The sequence below is a fragment of the Barbus barbus genome, assembly GCF_936440315.1.
Source record: "Barbus barbus genome assembly, chromosome: 12".
NCBI classification, from domain to species: domain Eukaryota; kingdom Metazoa; phylum Chordata; class Actinopteri; order Cypriniformes; family Cyprinidae; genus Barbus; species Barbus barbus.
Window position 1 is genome coordinate 17,408,698 of NC_136740.1, and position 23,085 is coordinate 17,431,782.

Genomic DNA, 23,085 nt, shown 5'->3' on the forward strand with positions numbered 1-23,085 from the left:
TCCAGGCACCACTACACCACTGCTCCTTACTCTCCACCCGTGATCAGTCAAATCGGACTGCAACAAGACTTGTGTTGGATGCAGGGTTGTCAAGTCCAAGTTTTTTTTTTCTCCTACTGAATTGGGCTACTTTTAAACTGCTGCCGTGGGTTGATTTTCCCCCCCTGGGTTAAAGGCTTGAAATATTGAATATATGCCTAAATTAAATTTCACTGCAATGCTTGTATTGAAATATTTTTCATTCTACCGTAAAAATATTCTGTATGTTAAGTTTTGTGAAGGAGGGCCACTGGTAGGAAGCCTTTGAGTGTTTATGAAGCATAACAGCATAACAGTGACTGTAAAATATGTATTTTAGGTATGGAAATGAGTTTTGATATTTGGGACTACTTTGTGCTGCTTTTCACTGGCTATTGGGCTAGTTTTGTCACCTAGGCCAATACCCCCCCAACTCATAACCCTGGCCCACCTGGAATATCACTTGGCCCACCCTTCATTTTGTATTTGGAGCCGGGCCTGAATCTGGGCCTATTCCTCACACAAAGCTGTTGCATGGATTCAGATGATTTGGAATATAGTGCATAGTAATGCTTTTTTTTTTTTGAGCTGGACAGCTCCTGCTCATCTTTCACCTTTCACTAAACTCTACCTTTACTGTTTCATAAGAAAGAAAATCTGTGAAACAACAGGAAGGTGAGAAAAAAAATATCATTTTGGAGTAATCAATTACTTTTAAAAACATAAACAAATACTAAAACATGAACAGATTTAATTAATTTTCATATTTTATTGCATATATTTATTTCAAAGGGAAATTTGCCTAACTACTTGAATTTGCATTCTGTCAGCAGGAACTACCGACAAATAATCCATCAAACATTACATTGCATGTCCTGTAGATGGCGTTAAATATATTGACAACTAAATGTGCAGTGCGCTACCTTATTAGTCATGAATACAACATGTGCCCATAAGTTAAAATCAACAACAAACAACAAAGATCAAGACAATGACCATTAATAATTCATTAGCTGCTTATTTGTATGTAAATATATCCAAACACTGGCGGATCGGTCCTGATTAATGAATAATTCATAAGCTTCTGCAGCAGCAGCGTTCATGCCCACTGCGTCAAGCGTCTTGCAATTTTACTGTGTCATATGTTACTCTATTCCTGGCTTTTGAGTGTATTTTAATCTTTACAGTTTTAATATTTTCAGCATTTGGCGGGGTGCCACAAACTTAGATATGAAAACGTCCGCGAGGTAGGTTTCCATAGCGACGTCTGTATTCCCGCAAGAGTTTCTTCGAGTTGTAATGCGTCTCGATTTAAAGTCGACCTGGTTGTTTTGATGCACAACCGTAGCAAGGCTACGGGCAAAACGTGGGAGGGGATGAGGAGAGGGAGGGCGAGAGAGGGGACAGAGGCGAGGATGGGAGGAGTGAACGAGAGAGAGATCCGCTCAGCCACTGGCCTTCACCAGAGTGCTTAATATTCAATGAGCTGTGATCCAAACTCACGCAGGGGACGTCAAAACAACAGTGGTTTAATCATCTCAAAGAAGGAAGCACAGGGCGAAGTGGACTACTGCTCTTGCACTCGAAGCCAGCGTTTGCCATCGGCGGTTTTCAAACTTTTGTTTTTGAGGATTCGTTCCCAGAGTCGGGATGGAACCGCGTCTTGTATCGTATGCAAATACGTCTGCTGACGTAGTTGATCATGTGGGTTTTGGCGTAGATCCCCCTGCGATCGCCAATTTTTTTCGGCTGTTGTCTTTAGAATTCGGCAGAATCGTTACAATCGTGCGCTCCTGTAGGCTGTACACGTGGAAAAGTACGCAATTTCGGAGTCTAGCTGTCAATAACCGCACATCCCAGCGTTTTTCCGTTGGTTGGTGGGCAGGTAAGAATGGCTGAATTATTCGTGTCGCTTGGAAAATTAGCAAACAAGCCTTAAAGTTGCGGGCGCGTTTGAATACACACATTAAGTAGTTGTGCGAAACGCTTCTGATGTCAGTTGTTTATTTCAGCTGAACTTTGTTTGCCCAGGGCATATTGTAAAAAGTGAGCACCAGAATAACCGCGTCGACCTGACCCGATAACCTCAGTTTTAATGTTTCCTGTGATTTGGTGTGGCTTGCGGAAAGTTTCATAGAATGGTTAAAGTTATAAGTTATGCAGCAATGGGCGCGAGAACATGTCTACTTCTCTGATGTCGAAATAAGCAGCAAAATATGGCTACCAATGTCGACATGGCGTTACGTCGGTCCAAGTGATTTTTATAGGAGTCTGTTTTGCCTCCACAAGCCCCTCTTTTTTGTTGTACGCCACGATCGGAAATCTTTTCCGAACTAAGAATGATTTATTCATGCGCTTGTATGAAGTGAGCATGGCACGCGACTACTTTGATTTCGGCTCGGTGTCGTATGATGCAGGCAGTGGTGACGCCTTCCACGACCATACTGCATGGCACACGCATCAGACGCGAGCCTCTTTGCAGCACTGTGCTCACATCTGTGATAGTTCCCAAAATTGTCGCATCCATACTACTAGAGACTCGTAGCACCCTATATAGAGCAAATTAATTTCTGAAGCTGAATTTACTACTCAGTAAGTGCCGATGTGAGTTGTTCAATTCTTAATATTGCATACAGTTGATGCATCGTAAATCATCTCGGCCAGTATTCCTAGGACACTTCAGGTGATTCAAGTGTGTCAAACTAACGGCCCACATGTGAAATTTGCTTCAGTGTCCAGTCACAGTAATTTCAAATGCTTTCCCAAGGAATGAGTACAGACCAAGTCTCCCATCTGTAAGATATGCTTGACTGTTTACTTATAATTGACAGGTCTGTCCTACTTTTTCATGTAGTCTGCTGTTGCTGGAAAATCACTTTTAGAATATTCCTCCAACATGGTTTAGTGGGCAAGTGTAAAGTTAAGCAGTTTTGTAGGATCAGAGGGTTTTCTTGAGTTTAAATAAAGTCATACTTGGCAATAAAGCGCTTACTGAACCTTACTCGTTTCCAAAAGATGCATCTGTATCTTTAGCTCTTGCAGCAACTTAAATTTTGACTATTAAAACATCATAAATCCTCGTTCCTTGGAATATTACTCAGCGTAAAAATACTCTGTTTGTGTTCTTACCACATGCTCCACCATATCACAGACTGTATAATCTGAGGTTTTGTTTAGTTCACAGCATAAGGCTAAATGAGAGAAAATCACTGGTTGTTCATGTTTGTTGACTTTATCTAGTAATTTATTTAGGATTATCAATTAGTACTACATTTCATTGTTGTTTATTAATCTAAACCAAGCTGATCTCTAGAATCTGGCTTAGAACTAAACGGAATATTGTTAACACGCACACTATAAAGAAACAGCTATTCCTATGTGTTTGAAGTTATTTGTTTCCCATTGTGCTCCCTGAAGGGCATTCATATACAGTTTGACTGAAGTTTATTCTTTATTTACGCCATTTACTAAACATTCTCGTTCTGCCTGGCACAATTGCCAACCTTTAGCGTTCACCTTGTGGGTCGTAGTATGGAAACATCTCTTATTACAAAGGTTTATTCATGCAACCAAAACTGAGGCAACTTTTACAAAGTAGTGATGCAAATTGTCAATTTACAAGTCTGCTTGAGTTGCTCTGGCACAGAATGCGTTTTGTGCCAGGTGACTGACTGGATTCAAAATGGCTGCCCGCGTTCGTGAGGAGCTGATGTCTTTGAGGAGGTGGTTGCTGCTGCCTCTGCCTCATAGCTCGTGCTGTCGGTGACTAAGCCGACAGTCGCTGATGTCACAGCCGTGGGCTGGGCTCCCTTGAAAGCTGTGTGTTCTCTTTCGGTGCTGGTGGTCATGACTCCACTGAAAGCAGATCCTTTTTGTGAGGGAGTCTGGCCTCACATTGGAGCCAGGTTATTTATTAGTCATCACTTCTAAAGCTATTAATTTCCCTCTGTGTTCATGTCTTGGAAAAGAGAGAGTCAGAACTGACGTGTGCTACCAGCTGAAGGTGCAGTTGAAGGTGGCATTCTATCTTATTCTGTTTGTTTTTTTTACTAGGCCGCTGCGTGATGAGTACAACAAATTATGATTCATCATTCATGTCATATCTTGCAATTATTTCTTGTATATGATTATTATATATATTCGAGCATGTTGAATGCGTTTGAGTGGCAGTGAAAGCAGCTGGGCTTTTATACAGATGGGCCTCAGCTAGGTATGCACGATATTGGATTTTTCCGATATGTCGATATTTTTCAACTCATTTTGGCCGATACCGATATATTTACTTTTGTTTGGAAACAACACCAAGTCTCTCCTGTGCAGAAATTATAAGCAAAATATTTTTAATTTTGGTTAGTTTTTAACAAGAACTTATTTATTAGAATTAAATAAAAAAAAATAATGAAGGTTTTTTAACAGTACATTGAAGCTTTGAAAATAACTATAAATAAACTATATCAATAGCTGCATTTTTCCCCCCAGAAAGATGCAGTGTTAACCCTAACATTTTATTTAAAGATGGTCTAAAACAAAAGAGCTGTAAAAATTCTGAGAATCTTTTAGAGCTCATGGTTTGTTTAAAATCACCCTACAGATTAAAACTCTTTACCGGGCGTTAGGACCTGGGGGAGGCTGTTGCCGCGGCACGTGCAATCACTATCTATCACACACCAAATGCGTACGTGCTTTCACAGATTAAATGCAGAGATCCAAAACAATCAATCTAATCCTCATTCAGACAAAACTTTGCTTCAAGACCCTTCACACCCTGAGCACATGTGAGTTAACCCATTCCTCTTATCAGCAAGACATATCGGCATAATTTTTCATATCAGGCCAATGCCGATATTTATATTTAAAGCCATTATCGGTTTACAAGTTTATTCATTTGCATGTGTAGGCAGATGCATTTTAAAGCCGCTAGATCCACAGGTGACTTGAAATACATGCACCTTGTGTCTGAGCTGCTGTGTAATGTTTAGAGAAGCTAAACTGTTATAGCAACTGTGAAAGATGGTGTTTCTCCATCAGGAACATGAAATAAAATTATTCAGGCCTAAAGACATTGAGTTTATGCTTGAGTCTTATCAGTGCACTCACCTGAACTTACAGTACGGAGAAAATAAAAAGGGTTTGCAGTCAACAATATTTGTCACGTGGAGTGTCTATTTTTAGCTTTCGAGTTTGTTTGAACTGGTGCCTCTGAGGCCTTGTCAGAAAAGGTGGTGTTTAGATGAACTTCTAAGATACAAATACCAATTCAACTGTTGTTTTTTTATAGGTGAGGAGAAGCTGGGTGAAATAGGTGACAGAGTAGGAAAACTTGCCCAATAGGACCTTACAAATATTGTACTCCAAAAAGGGGAGACCATCATTGACAGGTGGGCTGCTGATTTAAAAAGATTTATGATGATAATGTAGAGATATTGTGAGTCCAAACAGAGCACAACATTGATGTTTGTACAGCAGAGACCGACCATGCTTCTAGTGCCCTCATTCATGAGCTTGAATAATTCAGTCATACAATGCATTTAAATAAGTTTTCATCATTAAAAAATATGACCTCACATTGTGTCAATCACGTTTACACACTGCCTCTGAAACTTTCGTCCGTCATAAAACAATTTGATTCTGGTTCGATTTTGTGTTTTCGCATCCGTAGCAAGCATTTTTAATAGGAAAGAATGACAAATACAGGAAAAAACGCATACAAAATTTCGGACTCAGTGTGCAAGGACCTTTTAAAGAATGAGCAGTTGTGGCATCATTGCACAAGACAAATTGTGATTTAATTTCCTATTCACATCAGCATGTTGGAATGCATTAGATCAGACGAGGAAAGCTATAAACATCTCTAAAGTGGTTGTGTTGGTGTGGAGTCATGCAGAGCTTTCGATCTTAGTGGGATCTGTGTTATTCGGGCCTCTTATGCGTCATGACTCACTCACAGATGGATGACAGCAGTGATCACTGTCCAGTGGTATGAATCTGATATCTGTTAAGCAAACCAGTTGTCGAGCATATCGGAGGCTTCGTGTAGCCTGTCTTTTTTGTTTTATAAGGAGTTTTCCAGAGAAGGCAGAAAAAATGAATGATTAAAACCTGTTTAATGCCATTGTTCAATTAAAACATTTGCCAATGTAGATAACACAGCCATGTTAACCAACCGGTGTTACCAGATTAGCATTTTATTTAACAAAGTATTTAATCCGAGTGCTTAAACATGACCCTGATCTCTTGATCCTCAGTGTGACCCTTTCCATGAGTATTTCATAACTCTCTGGGACAGCAGCCATATAATTTAGTGGTCGACCACAGAGATTTGGTTTCTTTTGAAGACGCTGTATGTTGCTGAGCAGCTAGGCCTTTACAGATGGCTTTAGCAGGAACGCCATGCCCTCTGTCTCTGGTTACTTGGTCAAAATTAAGCATGGTTTCCCCTACATATTAGTGACCAGTTTCAAGCTAATGTACTGTGGTTTGTAAAAAAATCCTTTGTTTTCATTGAATATTTATTTCAGATCATATGTTCTTTTTAATTGTACTATTTGCCACAGAATGAGTCTCTGTGTAACTACACAAGGCAATTTCCATGAATAGGTTGCAGTTTGGTGTCCCATTACTTTTTCTCAAAGCTGTAGAGGAACAGTTTTCATTTTTTTTTAAACGGTGTGACTGTGAACTTTGAAATGTTACCATTTTTTTTAGCCAAAAGGTTATCTAAAATTAGATTTAACTTTGATCACCGTTTGAACAGACATTTTGGCCTTCAACTGTGGCCAACAATTAAAATTATACAACACTGTAATTTTTGTCATAATTGTGAATTAACGGTAAATTAATTGCAGCAAAGCTATTTTAATCAGTAAATAATTATAATTCATTAAAAAACAATATTTTACTGTATCCCATATTTTGTGTTCAACCTTTCTGAAATATTTTTTTAAATTGATTGTTCAGAAATGTTGAATTTTTTGATGTTTAATTAAATTCATGTTTATTACTGGGGAAAAAAGTTAACTGTATTTGGACATGTCCCACATTTTGGTAATAGGGTTGTAAAATACGCAGTCTTTATAAAACGAGTAGAAAATAAATTCTCATGTAATATTTTGTCTGACTTTCTGAGGCTGACAATCAGTGTTTTTTTGTTTTTTTTTGTTTAGTTTTTTCCCTCAAGGTTAAGCACACGCTCTTACTGGTCATTTGCCGAAAAAAGATAAAAAATACTTTTTTCATACTTTCATTTGTAATCTATTAATGGAACGTGTCAGGAAATGAACATGCAACTGGACATTTATTTTTATTTCTGTGTTCTCAGTATCAACAAGATGCACATTTTAAGTTTAGTTTTGCTTCCTCTGAATAAGCATAATTAATGCACCCACTCGTACTGATTCACAAAACATGCATCAGCATAAACACAAGTATACAAATCTAGAATTAATAGGATGAATACAATCTATCAGTGTGGGTTTCACCCCGAAAGAACAGGCTCAGCCAAAAATAGGAATGTGGATCTGGATCTCTGTGGAGAAAATCCCTCCCACCTGCTGCTGGGCCGTTTCCATGACAACACGTGAGTCCAGCTCTTTCAAGGCCTGTCCCTTGGTACCCCAAATCACTGAAAGCCTGGACACCTACCCAGAGTACTTTGCTCTGAGCTCTGTGTCATTTTCCTACTGCAAAACTACTTCATCCTCACATGTACCCACATTCATCCTCATTTAGACAAATTATTTTCTCTCTTAAACCGTGTTTAGTTCTTGTTACTACAACCTTGAAATGGAATCTGTGGCACTACTGTTTAATAAAGAATGTTACTGAGCATCAGGTATCACTGCTGCTGTGGATCCAGAGACCTTTGCACCTCATCCTAATATTCAAAAGAAGTCAACAGTGCCTACATTTTAATTGGTGAAGGGGGTGTGATCTATGCCAATTACACTCAACATTTTTTGTCAGTGTTATCATGAAAAATAGCACTCCGTGTACATCTGTGCAGTGCTGCAGGCTTCTAGAGCCCCATTTGATGAGATTTAAATTAATTCTGCCTCAATCCCAAATTCAGCCCCCCCTACTGTGCTCCACAGTATTAACAGAGCTCAGTCTCCGCCCCTTCACAGCGGCTTCTCAGCAACATCCTCTCCTGGAAACATGCATGTGAATCCATACAGGAGAACCAATATGTGTTTTCTGTTTTGCAACAGGCCATAGTATGTTACAGAAACTGCTTCATGCTGAAAACCCTCCAGCTTGTGTTAACCTTTAGTAGTTTATTGCTCTAATATTGATGTTACTTTAAGTAGTCAATAGACCGTGTTAAATCCTTTCATTTAAATTCTAAGATTATGATTTTTGTTTTTTTGGTTATTTGCCTTTAGCACAGTCTTAAGTTCACATGATTCTGTGTTTTCTTATGTCAATAACAGCTATTGAGACTTGAGGCTAAGTAATGTTTCTTTTTGAATGGCTTTAGATTGAATACTATGTGATCATAATTTATGTAGTCTCGTGCTTTCTCATTCTTTATTGCATGTAAGCCCTTGGCAAACACTTAAAATTCTGAGTTTGCATGATAAGTGTTTTCCCTTTCCTTTTCTTTGATTTTCATGAGGTAATAAATATATTGGCTGCTTTGGGTGAATCTCAGTCTCTCTTTCTCTCTCTCTCTACACACTCACACACACACACACAAAATGGTTTAATTTTTTTTTTTTTTGTGAGAACATTGCTCTTTTTGCCCTTAGCACAGTTTTCTCAAGGAAAAAAAAAAAAATTCTAAGGTTACATTAGACTTACATTACACTGCTGTCACAGTGAGTTGAGGCTGTGATATGAGATGCTCAGGGTCCCATCCATATTTAATCAGTCTCCAATGTACTGAGATCTGCTGAGGGCAACACAGGCCTGAGGAAGGCTATTATTGGACTGGACAAGTTCAGCCTAGCACAGGATGTTTTTGCCCCTCCCATCCGGATTGACCACCATATTGCTGATGTCTCTAATTTAATACACAGCACTGGGGTGTGTATCTAAATGCTTTTATGCAGGAGCTGTAACACCTCAGCTTAATTTTTAATGAGGTTGTGTAGTCCTTTGTGACGATTTTCACACTAAATCAAGCTGTTGCACCTGAAGTGATTATTAACTGTGATTAAAAAGGTGATACCTTTTGTGTCACATTGAGGCATAGAGACTTGTAAGCCTTTAATGTTTATCTATCTGTTGTTTAAGACAGTGAGGAACCTTGGAAAAACTACATTTTCACATTAAATGTCTAAAAACAGTCACATACCAGATGCAACAGAGTCAGGCACACAATTTTCAGCATCTTATGGGCAGGTTTTCAGTTCCAGGCAGGTTTTTGAGCCCATAAGTCACGACTTCAAACCACGACTCACGACTTTGTAGCATTCTAGGCAAGTCACGCCAAACTGCCTGAGCGCAAGGAATTGTGGTAGCTAGATGTAAACAAACCAGCATGGCAGACTGTACGGGGCTATGCTCATTTACAATAATTTCTATTGCCAAAGGTGCTTCCTTGCTTATTTGAGGGAAACGGAGGAGGAAAAATGGTGCATAAGGCAAGAGAAGCTGTTATACCTTTTATTTTGTTATTTGTTTATTTGGAAGTGCATCTGTAGGGGCTGCCATTGTTGTTTCGCGGGCTATGTGACCTCAGAGCGTGGAACTGGGAGTACATCGATCTAGTACGAGTTCACGGGTGGGAAGTCACGGGTTTGACTACCGTTCCAGTGCACTTTCACGGGTAGAAGGTTGGAAAAACACGGGTTATGGGTTGCCTGGAACGCAGCATTAAAATCGAAACCAGTGTTTTCTATCAATCTTTGCACACCGCGCAGCTGTTTATCGTCTCTCGACAGCACCTGATATGACTTTGTGGACTGCTCAAAATTTCTTTCACAAACGTTTTCCAAGTTTGACCTTATACACATTTTTAAAAAGGGGCATGTATATTGTAGGCTAGAGGATACCTTGTTTATAGACAAATTTTCAGACAAAATTTACTTTTTTTTTTTTTTTTTTTGTATTTCACTGTTTCCATCTTGAATCTTATCAGGAGTTGACTCAGAACTGAACATATGCATGAACATGTGCTATACCTCAATGTGGTCTGGTCCTTGTCCTGTGTTTTACCCCCTTAAGCACCCCAGTAATTGTTTTACATATAGTTCATACCTCATTACCTAATGCATGAAAATCTAGTTTTGCTATATGAATACTTAATTTTTTTTTTTTTTTTTTTTTTTTTTTTTTTTTTAAATAGACTGCGTGATCTGGAATGAAGTCTCATGAAGTCTTCCATTGGAGCTGACATTCACAGTCAGCGGAATTATCCTTTACCGATCCTCCACCAGACAAAGACCTGCCCATTGCCCATCAACAGAGTCCCCCTGCACTGTTCCGTCTTACTCTCTGACCATGGCAAGTCGAAGAAAGTCTACAACACCCTGCATGATCCGACCGGATGATTTGGTAACTGCAGACGATCCAGAAGATGTGGATTCCTGTGTGGACGGTCCAGAAGAGAATGGATCCTCACATGTGTCTTCTAGTGAGGACTGGACGGATGGGAAGAGTTCTGTGAACTCTGCGCAGGAAGGGACGGAGCTGGAAAAACCTGAAGTGAAAACACGACCACAGAGGAAACTCCAAGGAGGCTATGAATGCAAATACTGTCCATTTTCCACACAAAATCTCAATGAGTTCAAAGATCATGTCGATTCCAACCACCCCAATGTTATACTCAACCCACTGTACTTGTGTGCGGTATGCAACTTCAACACAAAAAAATTTGATTCTTTGACGGAACACAATGAGAAGTGCCATCCTGGGGAGAGCAACTTCAAGTTCAAGAGAATCAAACTCAACAGTCAGACTATTCTAGAACAGACAATCGAAGGGTCGAACTGTGCCGTCATCTATGATACCACCAGCCCTCAGTCAGGAGAGAACTTAACTGCTTTTCCTCTGAGCAAATCCATTACTGTTAAGGTGGGTAAGCCCAAAGCAGATAGTTTACGGTTGCAGGATGACAGTTCGCTGGACAAACTTGCTCAAGATCTACCGAAAAAGCAAATTACTGCGTTGAATGTGAACGGGACTATGATAATCCCAGATGCAACTCTTAAGGATGGCCTCTCTCATATAATGCCATCCTTGCAACGCCCGCCTAACTACAACTTAGTACCAAAAATCGCCGTCCCCTTGAACACTTCAAAATACAACCCCTCGCTAGATGGCAACTTGACCCTCATCACCTCCTTTAACAAATTTCCGTACCCTACCCAAGCTGAGCTCTCTTGGCTCACTGCAGCCTCCAAACACCCTGAAGAACAAATCAAAGTGTGGTTCACTACCCAACGGCTTAAACAAGGTATCAGCTGGTCTCCCGAGGAGGTTGAGGAAGCACGAAAGAAGATGTTCAATGGAACTATTCAGCCTGTTCAGCAGGCGTTCACTGTCTTGCCTGCTCAGTTAACTCAGTCCACTAAAGCTTCACAGCCCCTTATCCAGACCGTCCCTTGCCATGTCCTTGGACATTCTGGCCTGGTGTTAGCACCGGTTTCCAATGGCTCAACTGCTACCGGTGCTCCTCTCGCACTAACAGTGACAAATCAAATAGCACAAGGTATCAAGAGGGCCCACACAGTACCACTGGTTGCCCCAGAGATAAAGAGGCCTTCAATAATTCAGTCTGTTCAGAGCACTCCCAAGTCTGTCTCTCCAACACCAAGCCTTTCTTCAGATTGTGAGAAAACCCCTGATCAGATCAGAGAGCTGACCACCAGCTATGCTCAGTGCCAGTTTCCTGATGATGAAGAAGTGTATCGTCTCATCGAGACGACTGGCCTCTCCTGGGGAGAGATCAAAAAATGGTTCAGCGATCAGCGGCATGGAAACCATAAGGCAGTGCAACAGATTAAAACAGACCTCTCTTCGAAGGACAGCCAACCGCATAAGCCTGTCGCCACACAGTTTCCCCTGCTAGAGAGAGTTAAAGGCAAATCCTCTGAGCAAATGAAAAAGTTAGAGGAGAGTTTCCAAAGGACTAGCTTTCCAACCCAGGCTGAGATGGAGCACCTTGTAGCGGACACCAGGCTCTCCAAAACTGAAATTGATTGCTGGTTTACAGAGCGCCGTGCACTACGAGACAACCTGGAGCAAGCTTTGCTCAACTCGATGGGCTCAAAAAGGCTGGAGCATCACCTTCAAAGGGGGCCACTGAATGGAGTCCATGAACAGGACAGCAGAGTCAGGGACTCACCTCTTCCCATTCTCATGTCTTCAGTGTGTCCAGAGGCCATTGATGGCAAGTCTCTCTGCCTTCTTAAAGACATGTTTGCACAAACCCAGTGGCCCTCACCAGAGGAGTACAACCAACTAGAAATCCAAACAGGGTTAGCTCGTACAGAAATTGTCCGGTGGTTTAAGGACAACAGATCTGCTCTGAAAAATGGGACGTTAGGTTGGATGGAGCAATTTCAAAGTCTTAGCAAAAAGAGACCGAATGGACAAAACAGCTCGTTGATCTCGGAGCAGGCCCAGAGTGTCCTACAAAGGCACTTTCAAGAGACAAAGGTACAAAAAGGGGAGGGTTTTGAGAAGCTTGCAGAGCAGTCAAAACTAACCAACCAGGACATAGTCGAATGGTTCACTAGTAAGCTGGGCCACAACATGCCCGATATCAGCAAGAGCAAGGACCAACATGGACAGGCGAGTGTAGATGGTAAGAGGTGGGTTTCCTTGGCAACTGACATTGACGGCAAAGATTACGATGCACAGAAAGTGGCACGAGACCTTGAAGTGCTGTCAGCAGAGCACAGAGTAACAGGATGAAGTGATAAAGGTAATAGTCCTTTTTTATTTTAACTAGCTGGTTGATCTTTTGAATGGAGAATGCTTTCCCTGAGAAATAGCTGCTTCTCATGATAATGTAGCAGATGTGGTTGTAAGACACCCAGAATGTCGGAAGTCTGTAATTTAGACTTTAGAAAAACAGCTTGGCAGGGAGAGAGAGGGCAGAGCCCAAATTTTGTGTGTGCTGGGAGGGGGGCAGTGTGTCAATTTTGGATTTTCTTTCAAAGCTTCATCCATAATTTATGTGAGTCAAGTGGCATTTGTTGCTTGTTCTGTTGCAGAAGAAAACAGGCTGCTATGACTGAACTAGATGGGCCTGATGATTAAGGAATGACCGCTGTTGTCGTGAATGGAACCAATGATCTCACATCTGGACTCTGAGGTTATGAGACGAGAAGGACTGGGAGCATCTGTGAAACACTGTCTAGAGAGTGACCATGGAGTGCCAAAGTTTGATTGCTATGTTGTTATTATTATGTTTGTTTTTTAAAAGGGCCCTTGTAAATATTTTTTCTGTACTTCAACAGATTTGTAAAAATTTTTGAAGATGAGACTTTTGTTACATTTATAATAGGAGTCCCAAGACATTTCCCTTGACCGTTATAATGGAATGTTCAATCATTTTTGTGAGTGGACAAAAAACTAACCTATCTGCTGGTGAAGCTGGTTTAAAACACAATGTGGTCAATGATGGCACTTAATATTTCAAGTGGACACATACAAGCGGTGCTTCAATAAAAACCATCTCATTCCAGAAAACGAGGTGATATTATGGACTTTTCTTTGGACCATAAACACATTGCCTGTACTCTCATACTGTACCTTACTGCCAAGGGTACAGAGCCACATGATGGACATAATCAAAATTGAAATTGATACAATACAGAGATGCACAGCACATGTTTATTTGTAGTTATAGGCTAATTTCTGGCAATATTACAGTAACTGCAAATTTATCCGTATCATGTTGGCTTTTCCTGGTATCCAACACGTAGATCCATTTTTCCACTACTCAGCTGTGAACTGCTTTCAGCTCGCTTAAATGTATTTCTTTTTCCTGCAGCTGCTTTAGTGTCATGTTCAGACATGTATCAGGAATACTGTACTGCTACCAAGAATCCTGCTTGCTCTTTATAAGAACCAGTCTGCTGTAATTCAATAAAACGCAACTGATTGAAAGCCTGTTTCGAGTCTCATTGTTTATCAGTAGCATTGCCAAAGTAAAAATTCAAAAAACAGAACTAATTTTCTTACAGTAAATTTATTTTCAGTGTGCTGCAAAATTTAAATGCAACTTTAAGGCGCCTGTATCCTGAGTGTGTTCCTCAAGACACTGTGAAATCAATGTACTCAAATTAGTGAGCACAAGTTGTTGTTTACAGTTTATTTGTAGCATTGATAATTGAACAAGCACTCAATGAAATGGTAATAATAAAGCACTAGAAATGTAAACTGAACATTTTAGTAAAGATTGTAGTTTGGAACATTAGTAAATTAAAATACCCCAATTATGGGTTATGAAAGGTTCATATTTTGGTTTTGGGGGTCCCCAACAACAGGTTGAAATGCATGCAAGCTCAAAAAATACTTTCATTTTCTTATAATTGGCATTTATTTTTACCTTATTTGCTCAAGGACTCCCAAACGATTCGTTCAACGATTCATTTTTCCAAACCGCTCCTTTGCGTGCCGCTAATCTGGAGTGATTGGTCGATTTCATTTAAAGCAGTGTTTGTGAGTTTTTAACGCTCCAAAAGCGGCACCTAGTGGCAAAGAATGAATTTGCAGTTTCATTCAGACCAACGCGAAAATTCAAATTTTCCCAGGTCTGCGCGCGCATTAAGTGGGCGGGCAATATGCTAATGTTTCATTTTGACGTCAACATAAAACGGCTTGGGATTCGTTTTAAAAACGACTTGTTTCAATGATTCAGAGTCAAATATTTCTTTTGAAAGACAATAACTTTATACATGGTGCACTTTCAGATTTAAAACTTTGCAGGATGTTTTCATTCACTTAGAGCTGTTACACACTGCATGAAGGGTAATTTTCAAAAATCCATAATTGGGGCACTTTAAAGATTTTGGCAAGAGGTCACTTTGTATAAGTTTGTTATGACTATCACCATTATACACCATATGCACATAACGGTATCTGGATTTTGTAAAGCACCTTTAACCAAACAATGTTTTGAGGGACATAATATCAAAACAATGTCCTTTAGTGCATACTAAAATCAAATATGATAGCACTGAAAGCGATAAATATAACTTTCCGTGTGCAAATAATTATAAAACTTGGGCTTCTGTTTGCTGTCAGATAGTAAGTATTATAAGATAAATCTTAACTTAGTTTAATCATCAGTAATGCGTGAAAAGTGCATGGCAGTTTTACTGGAAATGGTTTGATAAACTTTACCCAAGGCTGGCATCTAAACATAAAGCATACATGTATAAAACACACTGAAATATGCACAGCACTTTCATCTGCATGTTCTGATTGGTAATTCAGTTCATTTGCAAATGTAAAGCATAAGTAATCCTTAAGAAAATTTACAATAAATTTTAATTAATTTAGACAAATGAGGGGATTAAAAAAAAAAAAAGGTTTGAAGTCCATTCCTAACCAACCATGCTAACAAACAATCTATACTGAACAGTTCTTAGAGAAATTAATCAGCTACATTTGACTGTGAGCAAATAACATGAATATGCTGAAAGATGCAAACACAAAGTCCCCTGAATTTCATACAATTACACCAACTCTGCTACTGCACATATTTTTGCAGTTTCTGTACACACTGTGAAACTCATTAACAGTGTGATATGACATCGAGAGTAGGAGGAAAATATGTAACTCTGGGAAAGAGCCCTGTCACTTTTCCTTTTGGGTCAGAGGAAATGCAACAAACAAAACCAAAATATAAAATTCCTATTCTGCAGCATTGATGTTAGAAGTGTCTGTATTTATCCACTGATGCAAGAGTCAAGACTTCAGTCATCCCCCAGCCGAAAGCCTTGACCCCAGTTATGCCGCCCACCTCCTCCTCCGCCTCCTGCCTGCTCTTGGGGCAGAGGTCTCCTGCTTGGAGGAACGCCGAATCCAGAAACCCCACCTCGTCGATTTGGGAACATCTGGTACCTGAGAATTTTTTTGACAAAAAAGCACAACAGTATCATTACTGCACTAAAACCTTAACTTGTCACTTTCATTTAGCTATAGATTCATAAATTACTATGTCAATCAAAAGGCACTTCATTCATATCAGCATTGCTTAACTCATAATAACAGGAAGCCGAGGCCAGCTGTGCAGCCAATAAACTCACAGGAACTGTGGGGTGGAGAGTAAAGACCGGCCACCCAGGTCCATGGGGTATTTGAACATCAGAAAGAAGTAAAGGTGACCAACTAAGTTCCCAATCAGCTCGTTGACAACGCTGAAGAAAGAAACCGTTATTGTTACAATAATTAGTATGCGACTATGATGACTCAGTGTTATACAACATCTACATCAAATGACTATGACATTTGAATATTAATCTGTGTGGGGGGGGGATTCTTACGAGCCACCGATGATGTAGTTGAATCCCAGAATGACCCAAGGGAGATAACAAGCCTGTGTTAGTGCGAACAAACAGGTTTTAGTGTGAAGCATTAAAATACATCAGTATTTCATATAAAATAATACTGTAGTAATAATGTATTGAATACCTTGAATCTGGTGCCGAACCAGAAAGATACAATTGTGTCACGATTTAGTTGAGCCCAGACGTAAAGAACAGACATGATCAAAGGGATCATCAGGAGCTGCAAAACACAAACGAGCCAATATTTATGAACAAATGAATAAGGAATGAAAATTTAAATGTAACATTACAGAATTGTCCTCACAAAATAAAGACAAAAGATACTTTTAAATGTCATGCAATGCAAAAACAACTAATAGGTTACATTAAAAAGCTTAATTAATTCCATGGGAATTCCAGCAGTGCAGAAGAATGCTCATTAATCACAAGGTTGTCACTCGAATTTTAGAGAGACAAAAACTGCTTTGAGACCATTTTTAAATGTCTTCAATTAATGATGATTTACACCAAATAAGAGGGGCAACATTTGCTTCTGATGCAATTTCATGTTTGAAAGGATGTAGGGAGGCAGGGGGCATTTTCATATTTTCTTTCATAACTCACTGACTACAAATTCACACTAAATCTACTGTTTTCACCACTGATAATAAGAAATGTTTCTTTAGCTTCAAATCAGCATATTAAAATTATTTCTGAAGGATCGTGTGACACTGAAGACTGGGGTAATGGCTGCTGAAAATTAAGCTTTGACGTCACAGGACTAAATTACATTTTAAAATAAACTGAATTTGTGTTGAATTGTAATAATCTCTCTAAATATTACAATTTTTACTGTATTTTTTTCACTGTATTAAATGGAGCCTTTCTGAGCATAAGCAACTTTTAGATAAGATATTATCATACTTCATATTAAATATATTTTTAAGAGTAACTTCTAGTGCTAAAATTAAAGACTGTTAGCACCTAGTGATAAAATAGATACAAGTTCAAATTCAAAGATATCAAAATTTTAATACTTTAATACTAAAATTATACTAAATACAAGAGCAATTAACAAAATACCATACTACTAAACAATTATATCCTCCACTTTACCAAGTGCAAATCATACAAAAAACAAAAACAAATTCACATTTAGAAAAAGGAAGAAAACCCCCCGACTAACCTGCATGTCCATCATTAAGCCTGTTATCTGAATGATAAATGTTAAGGACAGATTAAGGCTGCGTGTCAAAGGAAAATGAGCATGACTAGAAAAGCTTTTTCTTGCTGAGTGGACACTGCATAGCATGAAAACCACATCTTCAGAGGATATTAAATCACTTAATGCAATATACTAAAATGCTGAATTCAGTACATCACGTTCATTGAGTGAAGTCTTTCACTGTTAATGGGTATACGCTGTACAGACACAAATCATTTGATGGCGATGACTAATCACTTGTTTGTGTTGCACTGAATGACACATTTAATCTTATAATAAAATATTAGTATAGTTACTATCTGTATAGTTTGTACAGTACAGAAAGGATACAACAATGCAAATCCAGTTGAATAGAAGCATGAACAAGTAGTCTGCTGGTCTTCCATCAAAAGCTCCTATGAAAGGGAGAAGAGATGAGGAAATGTTACATCCCATAGTAATCATCACTTCACTTCCTGATCAAATCAAGTTTTACACAAAGAATAGTATTTCTTTTTAAACTCTGTACATCATAGTGAGATACGACAAGTCATATTGCAAGACTAGAAAGACGCCGCTTTATTTTACATGAAGCGGATCACCTCACAGGGGCTGCCATTTTGAAATAATTTGATTAACTGAACGATTCTTTCTTTATATTAGTAACCTCCCTATTATTGGACATTTTCGCTCATGGAATAGAATTAATCATGACTAAATTTTTATAATGTCATCAGTAAGTGAAAACTGCATCTTCACCACTAGGTGTCAGTATAAAAGGCAATTCACACCATTAATAGTAACTTTGAAGATAACTTTTGGCGTACACACCAGCGGACGATAACATTGTTTAGTCTAAAAGTGTGCTGCGGTTTTGTTGTCTGTTGCTTTAAATGCTGAGTCTCTTTAAATTTCGGTGGATTCTGACTGGCTGGCGTTCTTTATCGTTCTAAAAGGGAACAAAAAAAATTGTTCTGAAAGGGATTCCAATATTGTTCCTCTGTGTTGTTATATATGAGGACAGCATGTCCACACAAGTTTCAAAAAATATTTCCAGCTGAGAAAACAGATAGCCAATCAGAATCCACCTGACTTGAGCATTAAGTGAGCTTAAAAGGTTACTCCACCCCAAAATGAAAATTTTGTCAGTAAGTACTTACCCCCATGTCGTTCCAAGCACAATTTAAGATATTTTGGATGAGAATCGGGAGGCTTGTAGAATCTATGGTAGCTGTCATTGACCAAGGCCCGCCCATGAGGCCGTTTGACTGACATGTCAAATAACCAATCACAGTTCGTTTCATTCAGCGTCACGTTTCAGGGCGTGGAAATGTCGCCACAATAACAGACTGGTGTGTAAAACTCTTGGTTGTATTTTAAAGATTCTATGCCAGGAACTTTAAATATTTCACATAATTTTGAAAATCCAAAATATCTTAAATTGTGTTTCGAAGAAAAAAAAAAAAGCTTTTACAGTTTTGAAACGACATGGGGGTAAGTGATTAATGACAAAATTTTCATTATGGGGTGGAGTAACCCTTTCAGCATTTAAAGGGGCAGATGACAAACCTGCAGGTAAGAATGACTATTGTATCGACCAGCCCAACTTTGAGTGCACTTTTAAGTCCAGACACACATTATTTTAATTAAAGGATGTTTAATATATTTTAGGAAACAGAAGCTACCTGTTTCAAGCCTTGTGGAGTACTGGTAGAGGAAATACAAATTAACCATGTATAGAAAACCCGTCCCTGGGCCGACTGGGAAATACAATGTTGCAGATAGTGGTCTCCATATCTGTTGAGAGAACACAGAAAAATAATTAATGACTTGATACAGTTTACTGTTGGAGATGCCCACTGATTCTGGCTTATTGAAACTTACGCGTCAAAGTACTTACTGATTTAAAAATGAACAGAATATTGGAATAGTTCAACCCCCCCCCCAAAAAAAAGAGAATTCTGTCATTATTTACTCATTCTCATGTTTCAACCCTGTACGCATGACTATCTTTCTTCAGTGGAACATAAACAATATATATTGAGTGTTCTTGTCCATGCAATAGTCAGTGGTAAACAAAACGGTTTGGTCACCAACACTATCTTACCAAAATATCTTATTTTGCGTTCTGCAGAAAAAAAAAAGTCAGTCATACAAGTTTGGAACGGACTGAGGGTGAATAATTGGTATTATTATCCCTTTAAACTGAAGTAGAAGTACAGAAAACCAACAGGCACCAAGAATATCCAGCAAGCAGCATTTGTATGCAGTCACCAGCACTGCCTGAAAGTTATAGCTACCATGCTTGCACTGCAGATTTGATTCCCCACACATTGTGGACTCATTATCCATGTGCCTGAGCATGACTGCAGCCATTACACCAGACATCACGCTCTGAGAGGAACAGACACTCATCTGGTCCGTTATCCAGATTTGTTCGGTAATTCCCAGACTAGAAAAACTGGGTCAGTAAACAACACTCCCCTACACAAATTTTTTTAACACTCTCTGGTGTTTAATTTGCTCTCAACATGCACATGCACACCTTATCCCTCTCTATAGTTCTCGGCTGTCTCGTTCTCCTCCCTTTCCCTGTATCCCTCCCTCACTTCTAGTGCTTTCTCTCCTCCCTCCAGCACACACAGAAACTCTGAGCTAGCAGGGTTTTTGGTCTGGGGGACTGTGAATCCGCTGAGCAGCAACGCTTTGATGTTGGCGTCTGAAACTGGCTCTGCGGTAGCCAGTCAGTCCAACGGCCCCCTCGCGCACTGCAGCATAAATCACGCCAGCTCACTTGTGGAGAGGTGACCTCTGTGGACTGCAGCATAGAGAAAAGTGGGTTAAAAAGCACAGCAGGATTGGTATGCCGCGAGAGGACGGGGAGAGGCTTATTTGGCCGCTTCTCAACCAGTAAATGGTTCCTCCACAAGACAAATGTGCCAATGTGAGCACCGGTTCACTGTGACAAAAAGCTTTATGTTACCCTTGGCTTAGCAGTGTATGCTCTTTAAAGAGGGTGATATCACTCATTTCGCTCAGATATAGTTTACTTCCTATATCTGTGCCATAATCCAGAAGATAGAGGTCATGAAACGTTAGCTAATAGACAGGAGTTAAGTTTAGAGCATGTTCAAAGGAAGTTGATAAATCACAGATACACCGTATAAAAAGGAGCTCACAACATTTAAGTTCCGAAATTACACCAAAAATTGCTTAACAAAAATTAATCACAGGCTAATTAACCATTAGCAGAGGTCAAATTACTCCGCGCCTGAATTTCAGGTGTATCACTCACGAAAATGTGTCAAGGGAAACCGATTTAAAGCAATAATGTTGCCATTTACAAACTAGATAAGCCAAAGAAATATCAGTGAAATCTCCCTGTTAAGGACATAGTGACACGTGATGGATGCTAAACGCTACCAAAATGACCAGACAGTGTGATGTGGGTTTCCAAATATATATTACAACAACTTCTTGGGGGCTTTACTACTTAAGCAGTGGTGCATTATCCCACTACACACATTTTAGGACTTGCATGACAGCTTTTCAATCCTTTACATGCCACAGACCCCCAAATATAATCATCCTCTTTCAAGTGACCCCCATCCTAAAGTTCAAAAGAGCTATATATTTTTATGTATAAAAAAATGAAGATTATAATCTGTATAAAATATTATTTGGAAAATATTTATGTAATTTTTGTTTTACATTACATTATTACATTTTCCCCTACTCATAGTTATGCAGCATTATTAGATGTATAATTATATGAATAAATATTTCATTTTTTAGTTTAATATGAGTTTTTAATTATTTATTTATTCACACTGATGATCTCCAAACTTTTCCACAGACTCCCCGGGGGTCCCTTAACCCCAGTTTGACAACCCCTGCTTTAAGCAGTACTAAAAAAACTGTTATGAATAAAACAATGTATATAATCTAGGCCTATATAGGTTTTGATATTTTTTATAGATTTTGAACACATGATAAAAAACCATCCAGAGAAGCTCATAATTTTATGCAGTAGTAATAAGGATGGAAATAACGGATACAAATGTTTCTTAGAAACATTCATCTCGTTGTTTTACCCACAAACAAATTGCTTGGCGCCACCTGGTGGAAATAACTGACACCGAAAACAGTACATTTTATATTTTTGATAATTAATCATCATGGTTAATTACGTATTTTAATATATTTATTTACAATACTATGAGTTTAAGCAGACTGTAAGAATTAGGCATTAGAAAAGCCGACCTCCACATTGTGGACAACAGAATACCATTATTTCTAATATATTTTGTGTCGCAAAACTCATATATTACCTAATTAGTTATAGTAAACAAATTAAAATATTTGCCATCACAGTTATTGTGAAAGGAAAAAATTAATTTGGCAGCCCATGAAAAGCCTGTTGACCCGGAAGTAGCCTCGGACGCGTACTCGACTGTCATTGGTCGAACACAGCAGCCTGAGACCTGGGACACGTTCAATGTTACTATTTTTATTTTCTTTTTCCTGTGGGTGCGCAACTTTTGATTCAAATTGCGTTTCCTCTCAGTTTCACCAGTATAACATATTAATGGTGACGTACAGATGAAAGGGTTAAGTTAAATTAGGATACTGTCAATGCACAAATAGCACGTGTTACGCTTTTTTTGCCATCTCTTACCATTCAAATTCTGCATAATCATAAAACATAGTATTAAGTATTTGTATTCGCTTCGACAACCTTTAAACAACTAAAACTTCCTAATGTATAACAAAACATTATATAGCAAACCACATAATTTAGGCAACCGTGTGCACTGTACATGAGATTTTGAACACAGACATCAGTCAACCGTCATTAACAACCGTTCACTACAGCAGTCCTCCAGCATGCAGCCCGTGTGTGGGCATCTAACGTTACTCCAGTGCGAGGCCTACAACAAGGCCTTGTCATCGCTGCTGTTGTCTAAACTCTCGGTTTAATTGAATGCAAACCTACCTGGAATTTATGAAAGAATGCCTCTGGCCATAACACGAGGTACACAGGACTGATTAATCCCAGCTTTCCTATTAGCGGCACTGCAATTGAGCCAGCAAACCAGTAACGAGTGATGAAAGGGATGTTTTTAAACCAGTCCCCGATATCTGACATCTTGCCATATGATTGGAGAGCCTGGAGATTCTCTGTCTGTTCTCCGCCGATGCAGCTTAGGGAACAAAAGAGCAGGTGCAACAAACGGATCTGTGATCACAACGCAGAAATGCTGTTTCGGTCGTCTTCTATTTTGGTCACCCTGTGGTACGCACTCCTTCCCCGTTTAGTTTACATGACGTGGCCGCGTACAGATGCGTCCTTGTTGCGTTTTCCGTTAGATTTGAATGTCAAATTAACAGTCATGCAAAGAAATACGGGGATTT

At 39.2% G+C, this 23,085-nt stretch overlaps 2 protein-coding genes across 4 annotated transcripts; one reads left to right on the forward strand and one right to left on the reverse strand.

Annotated features, from left to right (window-relative positions):
- The first annotated feature begins 1,519 nt into the window (after positions 1-1,519).
- LOC306878352 (zinc fingers and homeoboxes protein 2-like) lies at positions 1,520-14,076 on the forward strand. 2 transcript variants are annotated; one of them, XM_079430640.1, is made up of 4 exons: positions 1,721-1,903; positions 5,297-5,396; positions 10,307-12,889; positions 13,182-14,076. In XM_079430640.1, the coding sequence occupies exon 3, from the start codon at positions 10,462-10,464 to the stop codon at positions 12,877-12,879; it is 2,418 nt and encodes an 805-aa protein (XP_079286766.1). In that variant the 5' UTR covers positions 1,721-1,903; positions 5,297-5,396; positions 10,307-10,461; the 3' UTR covers positions 12,880-12,889; positions 13,182-14,076. The 2 variants fall into 2 exon arrangements, with proteins under 2 accessions (XP_079286765.1, XP_079286766.1); XM_079430639.1 differs by lacking the exon at positions 5,297-5,396 and having other exon boundaries at positions 1,520-1,903.
- Positions 13,778-23,011, reverse strand: LOC306878355 (derlin-1). 2 transcript variants are annotated; one of them, XM_079430643.1, is made up of 8 exons: positions 22,667-23,011; positions 19,356-19,467; positions 18,022-18,086; positions 17,653-17,679; positions 16,612-16,707; positions 16,464-16,516; positions 16,227-16,337; positions 13,778-16,041 (listed from the first exon to the last, which is right to left on the reverse strand). In XM_079430643.1, exons 1-8 carry the CDS (start codon positions 22,817-22,819, stop codon positions 15,894-15,896), a joined length of 765 nt encoding a protein of 254 aa, XP_079286769.1. In that variant the 5' UTR covers positions 22,820-23,011; the 3' UTR covers positions 13,778-15,893. The 2 variants fall into 2 exon arrangements, with proteins under 2 accessions (XP_079286769.1, XP_079286770.1); XM_079430644.1 differs by having other exon boundaries at positions 14,153-16,041; positions 16,180-16,337.
- Positions 23,012-23,085: the final 74 nt, after the last annotated feature.

Coding starts and splice junctions, on each gene's coding strand:
- LOC306878355 (XM_079430643.1), bottom strand. CDS start 22,819: ATGTCAGATATCGGGGACTGGTTTAAAAACATCCCTTTCATCACTCGT. Junction 19,468..22,666: donor CATTCTTTCATAAATTCCAG/GTAGGTTTGCAT, acceptor TTCTCTCAACAG/ATATGGAGACCACTATCTGC. Junction 16,042..16,226: donor CTCTCCACCCCACAGTTCCT/GTGAGTTTATTG, acceptor AAAAATTCTCAG/GTACCAGATGTTCCCAAATC.
- LOC306878352 (XM_079430639.1), top strand. CDS start 10,462: ATGGCAAGTCGAAGAAAGTCTACAACACCCTGCATGATCCGACCGGAT.